We start from the raw sequence: 13,710 nt of genomic DNA on the forward strand, positions 1-13,710 counted from the left end.
ATCCAAATCATTGATATTAATGACAAACAAAAGAGGATGCAGAGTCGATCTCTTGCAGCAACACAGCTTCCTGATACTTTTTTTATCTCAATTAAGTGAAAATCAGAAGGATGTACTGGCCAATGAGGTCACAGCAATTTTTAAGGTGCATTGTAATAGTGAAGATAGCTGACATTTGGGCGCTTTCAGCTGATGTTCAAGTAATAAAGTCACAGAATTATAGAATTGTTACAGCACAGACTAGGTGGCTCAGGTCATTGTGTCTGTACTAGCTCTCTGCATTCTAATTTAGTGCCAATCTGTTGCCTTTGTGCATTGTTTCAATTTAAAATATCATCTATTGCCCTCTGAATGCCTCAACTGCAAGCGGTACCATCAATTCCAAGCACTGCATTCCAAACCATAAGTACCAAAGGTTACATCACTTTAACATCCCTGAATACCTGTTTCTCTGTGTCTCTCTCATTGCAGGAGGAAAACATGCCACATTAGGGCAGAAAAAGTCAAAGTAGGTTGTGGGCTACCCGACCTTCAGTTCCTCTCCCCTCATGTGGAGACCATCCCATACAAGTAGTTGACCGACCATGTCCAAGTCTCTGGACTGGCAGTTGAGGCCGTCCTTGTCTTAATATGCCCCTGAGCAAAGACTGTGTCCCTTGACTTGATTGAAGACTGTTGACAATGTGACAAACTTCCTTGACTTTTGTTTATGCTAAATGGCAAGGCAAGACAGAAGTAATATGAGGCTATTTTGAGGCTGCAAGGGACAAAGTGCAGGAAAACAAGGCAATGCAAGGAAAGGATATTTGCACATCCAGATGTGCTCCGAGTCAATGAGCGCTATGAGAGTGAGTGAAGAGCTCATTTTGATCCAGTTTGCGAGCTGAATTTATATCACTGAGAGCACAGAGTCCTTGCAACAGCCTGACAATGATAGTTGTCAGTGCAGAAGTGTCCTGCAAATGGTTCAGATATATGCCACGAAGGTTCATAGCAGAACCAGTTCTGAGGGAGGGTCACTGCACCCAAAATATTAACTCTGATTTCTCTCCACATCTGCTGCCAGACTTGCTGAACTTTTCCGGAAATTTCTGTTGGTGTTTGTAATCAATCAACATCTATCTTGTCAAACAGTCAAAGAAATTTATGTTTCAATGAGACTGCCTCTCATTCTTCTAAACTCCAATGAGTGCAGGGCCAACCTATCCTCATGAGTCAATCCCTCCATACCTGGGACCAGCTTAGAGAATCTTCTCTGGACTGCCTCTAAGTGACAACTATATCTTACCTTAGCTAAGTAGACCAAAACTATTCACAATATTCCAATGCGCTCTGACTTGTGCTGATAGTTATAGAAAACTTTCCCCATTTTTATACAACATTCCCTTTGAAATAAAGACCTCTATTCCATTTTCCTTCATTATGACCTGCTGAACAGGATCCTAGCTATTTTATATGATTTATGTTCCAGGCTCTGCAGATTTTCTGTCTCTAAATAAGATTAGTTCCTCTATCCTTGCTGCCAAAGTGCATGACTACATATTTTCTCATATTGTCTTCAACTGACTGGTCTTTAATTGCTGGGCTGAGCCTTTCAACCTTTTTTTCAAATAGAAAACTGTAAAACAGCCACCTAGCATGTATAGCACTGGAAGAAGGAAAGAGAATCTAATTGAAGATGATTTCATCTTTAAAGCTGGCACTGAGGAAATGAATAAAGGGGAATTCACTTATTTGCAGCCAGTCAAAAGATGATGATTGCAAACAGTAACAATCAGTGTGTGCAAATATTATTAAGAAATGGATAATTCAAAATGTAGTTTGATGTTTGTTGCTGATCTCTTCAGAAGCTACAGCACAAACACAGCCAGGCGGTGGCGCCCCCATTGATGGTTATCATAACAAGTGGACGAGCATTTCCACTGGGTGGAAAATTTCAAGACTAATCTAGGCTCTGGAAAGCTCTGACCAAAAGATGCTGCAGTCTATTGGAATAGTTATGTAATTCATGGGGACAACAAAGCTTGCTGCGTCTTCACTTTCTAGCCTGATGGGAAGGTGGAGAGGTCTTTTTTGCATGTAGACTTGGAGCAGGCTAAATTGATACTGCGGGCAATTCAGAGAAACCTCCTAAAATGATGGCCACGACAGTTTGTTAGGAATATACACTTTGCCTCAAATTAACTGCATAATTTTCTTCACATTAATGCAACCATTTGGTACAGACATCACTGCATTCCCTCATGATTCCGTATTAAATTTGTAACATTTTATGCTTTGCAATCCTGGATTGATACATATTAGCTAATGAAAGACTTCCCACAGAACTGAGACACAAGATTGCGGGAAGTGAATGACCCCATCTGTGGTCACACTTCTTGCTCCCAATGATTCCCCAACACCATTTTCACCAGCTAAAGCAAACAGTAAGAGATGGTGCGGAGCTGCTGGTGTTGAAATGGGGTGGACAAGATCAGAAATCACACGACACCTGGTTATAGTCCAACAGGTTTATTTGAAAACACAAACTTTTGGAGCCTCAGTCTGAGAAACTTTTTCTCTCAGTGGGTTGAGGGCATTTGGAATTCTGTTTCTCAAAAGGCAGGGGATGCAGAATCTTTAAACATTTTTAAGTCAGAGGTAGGTAGTTTCAAGATTACCAAAGGGATTAAAAATTATCAGGGGTACACATGAATGTAAAATTGAGGTTAGAATCAGAGCACTCATGATCATATTGATTGGTGGAGCAGACTTGACAGATTGAGTGGATGACTCTTGTTACTTTATCGTATGGTCACATGATTGTTTCCTTCACACTTTCTGAAGAGTGCTGCATAGTATGAAAAAGTGCAAAAAATGAGTAGAAATTTTCTTTTAAAGATAATGGGAACTGCAGATGCTGGAGAATCTGAGATAACAAAGTGTGGGGCTAGATGAACACAGCAGGCCAAGCAGAATCTTAGGAGCACAAAAGCTCACGTTTCAGGCCGAGACCCTTCAGCAGAAAAGGGGATGGGGAGAAGGTTCTGAAATAAATAGGGAGAGAGGGGGAAGCGGATTGAACGTAGATGGAGGAGAAGGTAGGTGGAGAGGAGACAGACAAGTTAAAGGGGTGAGGATGGAACCTGTAGAGGTGAGTATAGGTGGGGAGGAAGGGAGGGGATAGGTCAGTCCAGGGAGGATAGGCAGGTCAAGGGGGTGGGATGAGGTTAGGCGGTAGGAAATGGAGGTGCGACTTGAGGTGGGAGGAGGGGATAGGTGAGAGGAAGAACAGGTTGGGGAGGTGGGGACGAGCTGGGCTGGTTTTGGGATGCAGTGGGGAGATGGGAGATCTTGAAGCTTGTGAAATCCACATTGATGCCAATGGGCGGCAGAGTTCCCGAGCGGAATATGAGTTGCTGTTCTGACAGCCTCCAAGGCGGCATCGTTGTGGCACTGCAGGAGGCCCAGGATGGACATGTCATCTAAGAAATGCGAGGTGGAGTTGAAATGGTTCACGACTGGGAGGTGCAGTTGTTTATTGCGAACCGAGCGGAGATGTTCTGCAAAGCGGTCCCCAAGCCACTGCTTGGTTTCCCCAATGTACAGGAAGCCACAACCGGGTACAGTGGATACAGTATACCACATTGGTAGATGTGCAGGTGAACATCTGCTTGATGTGGAAAGTCATCGTGGGGCCTGGGATGGGGGTGAGGGAGGAGATATGGGGGTAAGTGTAACACTTCCTGCGGTTACAGGGGAATATGCCGGGTTTGGTGGGGTTGGAGGGGAGTGTGGAGTGGACAAGGGAGTCCCAGAGAGATTGGTCTTTCCAGAAAGCAGACAAGGGTGGGGGTGGAAAAATGACTTTGGTGGTGGGGTTGGATTGTAGATGGCGGAAGTGTTGGAGAATGATGCGTTGTATCCGGAAGTTGGTGGGGTTGTATGTGAGGACTAGGGGGATTTTCTTTAGGCAGTTATTTTGGGGACGGGGTGTGAGGGATGAGTTGCGGGAAATGCGGGAGACATGGTTGAGGGCATTCTCGACCAATGCGGGGGCAAAGTTGCGGTCCTTGTAGAATGTGGACAGGGAGTGGAATGCCTCCTCCTGGGAGCAGATGCAGTGGAGGTGAAGGAATTGGGAATAGGGGATGAAATTCTTGCAGGAATGTGGGTGGGAGGGACCACCCCACCAACCTCCGGATACAACACATCATCCTCCGACACTTGCGCCATCCACAATCCAACCCCACCACTAAAGACATTTTTCCAACCCCACCCTTGTCTGCCTTCCAGAAAGACCACTCTGTCCGGGACTTCCTTCTCCGCTCCACACTCCCCTCCAACCCCACCAATCCGGCACTTTCCCCTGCAACCACAGGAAGTGCTACACCTGCCCCCACACCACCTCCCTCACCCCCATTCCAGGCTCCAAGATGACTTTCCACATCAAGCAGATGTTCACCTGCACATCTACCAATGTGGTATACTGCATCCACTGTACCGGTTGTGGCTTCCTCTACATTGGGGAAACCAAGCAGATGCTTGGGAACCGCTTTGCAGAGCACCTATACTCGGTTCGCAACAAACAACTGCACCTCCCAGTTGCGAACCATTTCAATTCCCCCTCGCATTCCTTAGATGACATGTCCATCATGGGCCTCCTGCAGTGCCACAACGCTGCCACCCGAAGGTTGCAGGAACAGCAACTCATATTCCGCTTAGGAAACCTGCAGCCCAGTGGCATCAATGTGGATTTCACAAGCTTCAAAATCTCTCCTCTCCCCACTGCATCCCAAAACCAGCCCAGCTCATCCCCGCTTCCCTAACCTGTTCTTCCTCTCACCTATCCCCTCCTCCCACCTCAAGCCGCACCTCCTAACCTCATCCTGCCCCCTTGACCTGTCCGTCCTCCCCAGACTGACGTATCCCCTCCCTACCTCCCACCTATACTCACCTCTACAGGTTCCATCCCCACCCCTTTAACTTGTCTGTCTCCTCTCCACCTATCTTCTCCTCCATACACCTTCAATCCACCTCCCCCTCTCTCCCTATTTATTTCAGAACCCTCTCCCCATCCCCCTTTTCTGCTGAAGGGTCTCGGCCTGAAACGTGAGCTTTTGTGCTTCGAAGATGCTGCTTGGCCTGCTGTGTTCATCCAGCTCCACACTTTGCTATCTAGAAATTTTCTTTTAAACTGGTAGGGGTATGAGGGGTTAGAGACAATTAAGAAAGCATATTGTTTTTCAGATGTACATGTGGTCACAGAATATTTACATCAGGTACCACGAAGTAAAGGCAGAGTGTTACAGCAAATAATTAGTTTATAACTCAGTATTTTCTCCAAATGAGCATGTGTCCTTAATAGCTCAGTCTTTCACAAAGGAATTTAAAAATAACATGATGGTTTTTCTCAGGTTTTGCCTCCACACTGAGACTGCCAAAAGCAATCCCAGACATCACCGTCACTGAGGCCGAGCCCCAGCACGTAAGAACGCTCGAACTTGATCTTAGCCAAAAGGCCGAGATCAAGGAGCAAGAAATCAAAACCAAACCTGTATAGTTTAGAGTCACTGTTGCTGGGCAACTATTTAGAGCATCTACTCAGTACAGTTTGCGTGATTTAAAACACAGGATCAGAATTTGACATGTGATTTGTGAGCACTTCAAACAGATTTCATTAACTTACAGCAGTAAACTTCGATCGAACCAATTTATTTCTGCAAAGATATATTGAATAGCTGTGAGAGTCAGACTGTTTGAAATGTAAAATTCAAATCTAGTTACATTTACGTTCCTTAATAGGTTGGTTTTGCATCAACTTTTGATGGAATGAACTTTGTGTTTTGTATTTTGACTTGAATGCATGATATTCCAGACACTTGAGTCAAATCATTGTGCCCCATTGGAATACAGTTACAAATAAATGTGATTGTTCCATGTCCTTGAGAAAGATCATAATGGACAGAGGATCACAGAGGATTAAATTCATGATTGATTCATATTTGATTTTTTTTTTTACATTGACATTTGGAGATGTTAGGTATTGGATTTGATGGTGCCTACCTAGAAAAGGTAGGCACTTTCCTTGTGCTAGTGATGTTTATCCAATGCTATCAATTAGTGGTGTGTACAAAATAGGTTAAAGGCTATAAATCTAATGGAAGGGGGACTCTATCTTCTCTTCAGCTAATTAATGCACATCACACAGTGATCTCATTTTGTACGAACAGCATTTTGTACAAATTTCTTGAAATCTCTGGGCTTGCTTTCACATCCTTTAGTCAAATATTGATCAGGAATTATTTTCAGTACAAGGAAAGTGTGTTATTAACTGCATTTTTCCACTGTTATCATGTTTTTCATTACATTGAAAGAAATCTGCTTTAGTGAGCAGGGAATCCATGAACTCAATGAAGAAAGAATCCAATTAATCAGGTTCACTGATTCAGGTTCAATCAGCCTCAGTGAGGGAAGGATCCATTGATTTGTATCCTCTCTAGATACTGTATGCCAGAACCTGATCATTATTCTACTGAATGCATCAACCTGTGTAAATGCCAATACTTTATTTAAGTGCCTTGTCATTATTCAAGCAAGAATGTTTACAATGGAGGCTACTTCAGCTCAATATTTATCTTACAAGTATTTATTTTTCAGACCACTTACACATCCTATCACATTCCAAAATGTGACACCCACATATTCCCATGACGCTCTGTAAAAAAAACACACATTTCAGAATTGATCCTATAATAAAGTATGCACTTGTCTTTTGTGAATGAGACAAGTGGTGAAATTCATTAACATACTATTGTTAGTTCACTTTTATGATGTATTCAATACCTGACTTACATACTTTTGAAGCTTATTTATCCACACTGGGTACATTTCTGAGATTATAATGTCAAATAATTGTGTGCCATTTGTTTCACATACCAGTTTCTAGATGAAGGACAGCCTTATTGCCTTGTTTCTACCTGGACAACTCAGCAAGTCTGCCAGTGGCTAACTGAGTTGAACATGGACCATTATGTATCAGACTTCACCGCTGGCAATGTTAATGGTGAACAATTATTGCACTTGGATGGAAGCAAGCTGAAGGTAAGCTGGTGGGTGTAGAGCTGAAAGTGGGACTTTGATAATCAGGGAAGGTCTTCTGCTTGTTTCTTTATGCATCACGGTCCTATACTTACCTCTTCAGATGCTTGTGGATGCCTTCTGTTTTCAATTTCAGTAAGCAATATGACTGTAGAAAATAAATAATGCAAGAGGTTGTTTCCCTGTTGCCTTTCCTGTGTGGCTAAAGGGAACATACAACTCTTCTGGGTAGACAAGAAGAACAGAGCAAGTTAGGCAGCATCTGGAGGAAAGGAGCAGCCAACAATTCGGGTATTACCATTCTTCAGGACTGGATGTGGTCGTAGAGGGAGCTGCAGATAAAGAGTAGAGGGGCGAGGGGTGGAGGCAGCATTTTGGTGATATATAGTCACTAGTGGTAGATACAACCTGGTTGGTCGATGCGAGGGATGAATTGGGTTAGGGGCTGGAAGGGACGGTCAGAAGGTGGAATGGAAAAAAGGGGTTGGTGCTGGAAGGGGAGGCAAGGTATGGGTGGCAAGGTTATTTGAAATTGGAGAACTCAAGCTTAAGTCCTCTGGGCTGTAGGTTGTCCAGGTGGAAGATAAGATTTTGTTCTTCAAATTTGCATTCCAAGTCACTGCAGCACTGGACAAGGCCAAGGATGGATACGTCAGGAGGGAGAGTGAGGCGGGGTGTTGAAATGGGTGGTTGTCAGGAGGTTAGGCTGGTTGTTACAGGCCAAGCGGAGATGTTCAGAGAAACAGTCACCTTGTCTATGTTTGGTCTCACTGACGTAGAGAAGATCACATCGGGAGCACTGGATGCAATGTATTAGGTTGGAGGAGATGCGGGTGAAGCTCTGTCTGACTTGGAAGGGCTGTTTAGGGCCTTGAATGGAGGTGGTGTCTGGGCAGTTATTGCATCTTTTATGGTTACAGGGAAAGGAACAGGGTGGGTTGGAATGGTTGGTGGAGAGTGTGGTGCAAACAAGGAGTTACAAAGGGAATGGTCCTTGCGGAAGGCAGAGAGGATGAGGAGTGGAGTGGAAGATGTTCCAGGTGGTGGGGTCTAATGGAGTTGGCAGAAGTGTTTGAGGATGATATGTTGGATGCAGAAGTTGGTGGGGTGGAAAGTGAGGACAAAGGAGACCCTCTATTTATTATGTTTGGAGGGGTGGTGATTGTGGGGAATGGAGAAGGGGCAGTGGAGGGCTGTCTGGAAGACAGAGGGGGGAAAAAAAACATTGTTTGAAAAGGGTGGACATCCAGGATGCTTGGAAGTGGAATGTCTCTTCAGCAGAGCAAATGGAATGGAGACAGACAAATTGGGAAAATAGGATGGAGATTTTGCAGGATACAGGGTGGGAGGAGGTGTAGGCTTGGTAGCTATGGGAGTCTGTGGGTTTATAGTAAATGTCAGTATGTAAGTTGTCACTGGAAATGGAATTGGAGAGATTAGGAAAGGGGAGGGAGTTGCCTAAGATAGACCAAGTGAATTTGAGGGCAGGGTGGAACTTGTTAGTGAAGTTGATGAGCTGCTCCAGTTCAACCTGGGCGCAGGATGCAGCACCAATGCAGTTATCGATGTGACGGTGGAGGAGTTGGGAACGATACTGCTGTACATACTGAAGAGGGACAGTTCAACATGACCAACAAATAGGCAGACATAGCTGTGACCCGTTCGAGTGCCCATGGCAACCCCCTGGATTTGGAGAAAGTTGAAAGAATTGAAGGAAGAGTTATTGAGGGTGAGTACTAGACCAGCGAGGCGGAGGAGGGTATTGGTGGGGGGGATTGGATGGGTCTGTTATAGAAGAAAACACTGAGGGCCTATAGGCCGTCCTTGTTGGGTATGGACGTGTGTAGGGATTGAATGTCCATAGTAAAGGTGATGTACCGGGGGCCAGGGAACTGGACGTTACCAAAGAGGTGGGAGGCATGGTTTGTGTCCTGGATGTAGGTGGGGAGTGCTTCAACCAAGGCGGAGAGAATGGAGTTGAAGTAGGAAGAGATGAGTTCAGTAGGGCAGGAGCATGCGAAGATGATGAGTTGGCCGGGGTGATTGGGCTTGTGGATATGGGGGAGCAGGTAGAACTGAGCAGTGTGGTGCTGGGGGACTATAGGGCTGGAGACAGTGGAGGGGAGGCCACCGGAAGCAATGAGGTCATGGACAGAGTGGGAGATGGTGGCTTGATGGGGTATAACAGGGTTGTGGTCAAGGAGAAGATAGGACATGGTGTAGGAGAGTTGGCGTTCTGCCTCTGCAATGTAGGGGTCTGTCCTCCAGACTACCACCCGCCACCTTTGTCAGCAGGTTTGAGAGTGAAACGAGGATTTGTGCGGAGAGAGTGGAGCGCTACACTCTCAGAAGGGGAGAAGTTTGTATGGGTGAGATGGGTAGAGAAATCAAGGTGGTTGATGTCACATTGGCAGTTAACAATGAAGAAGTCCAGTACAGATAAAAGGCTGGCAGTGATTATCCAAGAGGAGGAGGAAGGTCGGAGGTGGGAGAAGGGGTCCTCAGAAGGTGGTTGGGAATGTGTATTGAAGAAGGAAGCATGGATACAGGGGTGTTGGAAGAAGAGTTCCACATTCTGGCGGGCACAGAACTCACCAAAGTGGGGGTGAAGGGGCACAAACGTGAGCCCTTTATTAAGAACACACCATTTGCCTCAGAGAATTCAATGTCCAGGGGAATGGTGACTATGCGACAAGGTTCGTGGGTGATGTTTTGGTGGGGGGGGGTGTCTCAAGGAGGCTGAAATAGAGGAGGGGGAAGGTCAATAGCTTGTGAAGGAAGTGAGTGATTGTGGGAGGGGGAAGGAGGGTGGGACTGTTGTGTGCTGGGGAGTAGGATAGAGGAGAGGGGTGTGGGAGGGATGAGGTCGAGTGGAGAGCGGAGAGGTGGAGGGGTAGGGTGTATTGTGGGGGTAGACAGATGAGGAGGGAGGGGTGTGCTGGCTCACTGCAGGTGTGTGGTAGGACTCAGGAGTGACCCTGGGAATAGGAGCCCATGTGTTGGTTAGAGAGCAGGCTGAGTCCAGAGTGAAGGCGGATGTTTCAGGGAAGTCAAGGCAGGCCCCAGTCCTGTTGTCAGTGAAATCTGGGACAGCATTTGTGGAGTCATCCAGAGAAAAGATGGAGGTTGAAGGTAAGTTCCTGTAGATCCCAGTCGATGGTTGTAGAGGCATGGGTGCCAGATCAGAACCTGACGTGGTGTCAGACTGGTGAGGCCTAGTGCTGGATGAGGTCTGCGCCTGAGTAATGGTGGTAGCAGCATGGGGGTCCTGAAGCTGGCCGGAAACGGAGTGCAGATTGTGAATGCTGAGTGGGTTATCTGACTGGAGGTGACTAGAGGAGAACCTTGCAAACTTACGATTTTTAATGTCCGATATGAAGTAGAAAAGTCATTTGTTGAGCGTGTGGATTCTGCGTTGAATATAGAAGAGTAAAGGTCCTCTGCAAGTTTGGGAAAGTTAGACCTTGAGCTGGGGTTGGGATGAGCAGAGGTGCCGGTGCATTGCAGAGACAGTTGAGAACAGAATCCAGAGAGAGAATTGTTTCTGGAGGCAGTGAAGGTGTTGCAAATATGGAGAAACAAAGGTAGATTCAAATTTTAAAGGTTTAAAATGTACCGATAGGCCTTGAGGGATCAGGTGGTGGTGAAGACAGGAGCTGAGGAAGGTCACATGGCTGTAGTAGTGGAGAGAGATAATGGGAACTGCAGATGCTGGAGAACTCCAAGACAATAAAATGTGAGGCTGGATGAACACAGTAGGCCAAGCAGCATCTCAGGAGCACAAAAGCTGACGTTTCGGGCCTAGACCCTTCATCAGAGAGCTCTGATGAAGGGTCTAGGCCCGAAACGTCAGCTTTTGTGCTCCTGAGATGCTGCTTGGCCTACTGTGTTCATCCAGCCTCACATTTTATTGGCTGTAGTAGTGGGTTTGTTTCATGGCGAGTTTATGGTAAATGTTGGAATGTAAGCTGTACCCACACTGCCCAATTCTATCTGCTCTCCAAGATCCTCAACTCTTGAGCCACGCATTTACCTGCCTAATTTTCCTATTTTTGTACTTGCTAACTGTGAGTAATGCAGAAATTGAAACCTTTCAGTCCTGCTCTTTGATCAACTGCCTAGATCTCTAAATTCTTAATGCAAGACTTTTTCCCTCATTCTAACAAAATCATCAGTGCCAATATGTTTCATGACTTCAGTCTTATCACCTTCCCCCTACAGGATGCCCTGCAGCTGCTAGGTAGCATCTCTCACTCTGGCACCAGGGAGGGGACATACCATCCTGGGTTCAAATTTGCGGCTGCAGAAATGCCTGTATGTTCCCCTAAATAATGAATCCCCATCACTAATCATTCCTACTTTTTTCATCCTCCTCTCCTCTATAGTAAGGATGCTGTGGTGTGCCAGAAACCTGGCTCTGTCAGTCCTCCTTTGACAAATCAGCTCTCTTAAGAATTTCCAAAATGGAAAACCAATCTGTGAACAGACCCCAGGGGTCTCCTGCAATACATGCCTGATTCTCTTTGATTGCCTGGTGGTCACCTATTCCACTTTTTCATCCAGTTCCATGAGCCATAGTATGATCACCTCCCTAACATGCTATCCACATAACACTGAGCCTCATGGATGAGCCACAGTGTAACCAGCCACTGCTCAAGCTCAGAAACACAGAGCTCATTTTTCTGCAGTTGGGAGTACTTTCTGCATATCTGGTCAGCTGGGATCCTAATAGGGTCTGTTACTTCCAGATATAACAGGTCACACATTCCACTCAGCTGACCTCATCTGCCATGACTTGATCTTTACCTTAATTACTCTTATAAGGCCCTTACAAATCATAAAGCACAAAAATGACTTTACAAACTACAAACCACATCTTCTCTCTACACTGAATTCCCATTGTGCTCCAAATTCCCAGACACACACACTCACTGTGCCTGTGAGTTACTCAGGATGTGCTCCCTCCAAACTGCTCATGCAAAGCTTCCAGTGGTGCTCCATGTGAGAAGCAGGGAGAGTTGGTGGCAAAGAGCAGACTGAAAGCCTTGATTTGGGTAGATGCTAAATATCAAGGGGACTGTACATTCCCAAACAATGTTCCTTGCTTGGGGAATCAAACCTAATATTATTCATTATGACCCAGACATATACATGAGCTTTAGAATGAGGGCACAGAAGGGCAAGATTTATCCCAACTGTATAGGGAATAAGCTATAAGAGATGTTTAGAGAGAGGTCAAACTATTCAGCCCAGAAAGAAAGAATTAAGGGAGCATTTTACTGAAGTAGTAATTGCTTCCTGAAATAAGCCTAGACTGTAACTTGAAATTAAACAAAGAAAGAAAGGCCAATGATCAAAGGCGTAAAATGCTGAAGTATACAATCAAAACAGCCACTGATTATGTAGAGAAAAGAGCTTAGAATATTGCACTCAAATATGTACTGGCTTCAGAAAAAGCACAGTAGCCTGCCTGGCTGGTCCAAATGAAGACTCTGCCAATTGGCTCTAGATTGAAAAAGATTAGAGCATTTTAAAAGATAATTTAGCACTAAAATGGAAAAGTTACATTAATGGAGGGATTAGCTGAATCATCTTGCATTTAGCCCTGATACTTTTGAGGCTTGTAGTAAATTAAGCGTTCATCATGTCCTATAAACTAGAATTTGAAGATTATTTTATTTGTTTTGTCCAGGCTTTGGGAGTTATCAACTCACAGGATCGAGCGACTATCAAAAGGAAAATTAAAGACATGAACACAGCAGTTGAGAAAGAAAGAAAAGCTTTGGAGAAGCTGGAAAAAAAGAAAGAGAAGCAGAAGAGAAAGGAACAGGAACAATTGCAGAAAAAGAGTTAAGCTGGGCAGAATGACGAGGTGTAAACACACCTAAACATTTGTTTCCAGTTCTTCAGATTTTAAAACATGAGCAACAAGAAGAAGTGCAAGGAGTCAATGGAATAAACAAGACATTGTGTGGCAGATCGGTTTGTGGGATTTGTGAATGTGAAGTGCAGCTGTACTTCACACTTGGACAGTTCAGGTCTGTACTGACAACCTGTAGCATTAAAAACAAGTAATATTTCACTAGGCAGGCAGAATTCTCCTTGGTGGATTATCACTGAAAATTGTGCTGCGTTTCCTCAATAATGAACACATCCTCGCTCAGATACAAATAAAAAACATTCTGTCAGGATAATATACATTAAGAAAAACAGAATTAGACTTACCTCTGAGGACAAAATGTTCCTGAATTTTATAAAGTAATTCATAGAAGTGGTTCTGAGTGCATTTGAAGCACTGTTTACTTTTAAACAGAGAGAAGAATCAGAAAACTATCCTTTAAAAATTGAAGAAACTTTTTAAAATCCATGCCTTGTAATTGTCAAAAATACACTTTAATGGTTAAAGCAGCTATGAGAAGGATAAGGGAGAGCTAAGGATTAATCATGCCTGCATTTTGAAATATTATACCTGTTTAAGCACAAACTTCTCAAAACCCGAATTCTTCCACAATCTAGGTGGTGAAGAAGGTCTTAACTAATCAAAACAGTTTGCTGGAAATTGTGCTATCCTGGTAGAAAAACATTGTATACATGCGTGGATGGAATGCTGCAAATATGTGATAAGAATTG

General features: G+C 44.6%; 1 protein-coding gene across 1 annotated transcript in view; it reads left to right on the forward strand.

The window, feature by feature from the left end:
• The window catches only part of samd14 (sterile alpha motif domain containing 14), a 171,634-nt gene extending 158,328 nt beyond the window's left edge, over positions 1-13,306 (forward strand). The window contains exons 9-10 of the mRNA XM_048560424.2: positions 6,922-7,083; positions 12,773-13,306. Of these exons, the coding sequence (XP_048416381.1) occupies positions 6,922-7,083; positions 12,773-12,934 (324 nt within the window). The 3' untranslated portion in view covers positions 12,935-13,306. The remainder of the gene's footprint in view (positions 1-6,921; positions 7,084-12,772) is intronic.
• The last annotated feature ends 404 nt before the right edge of the window (positions 13,307-13,710 follow it).

The sequence above is a fragment of the Stegostoma tigrinum genome, chromosome 31, assembly GCF_030684315.1.
Source record: "Stegostoma tigrinum isolate sSteTig4 chromosome 31, sSteTig4.hap1, whole genome shotgun sequence".
NCBI classification, from domain to species: Eukaryota; Metazoa; Chordata; class Chondrichthyes; order Orectolobiformes; family Stegostomatidae; genus Stegostoma; species Stegostoma tigrinum.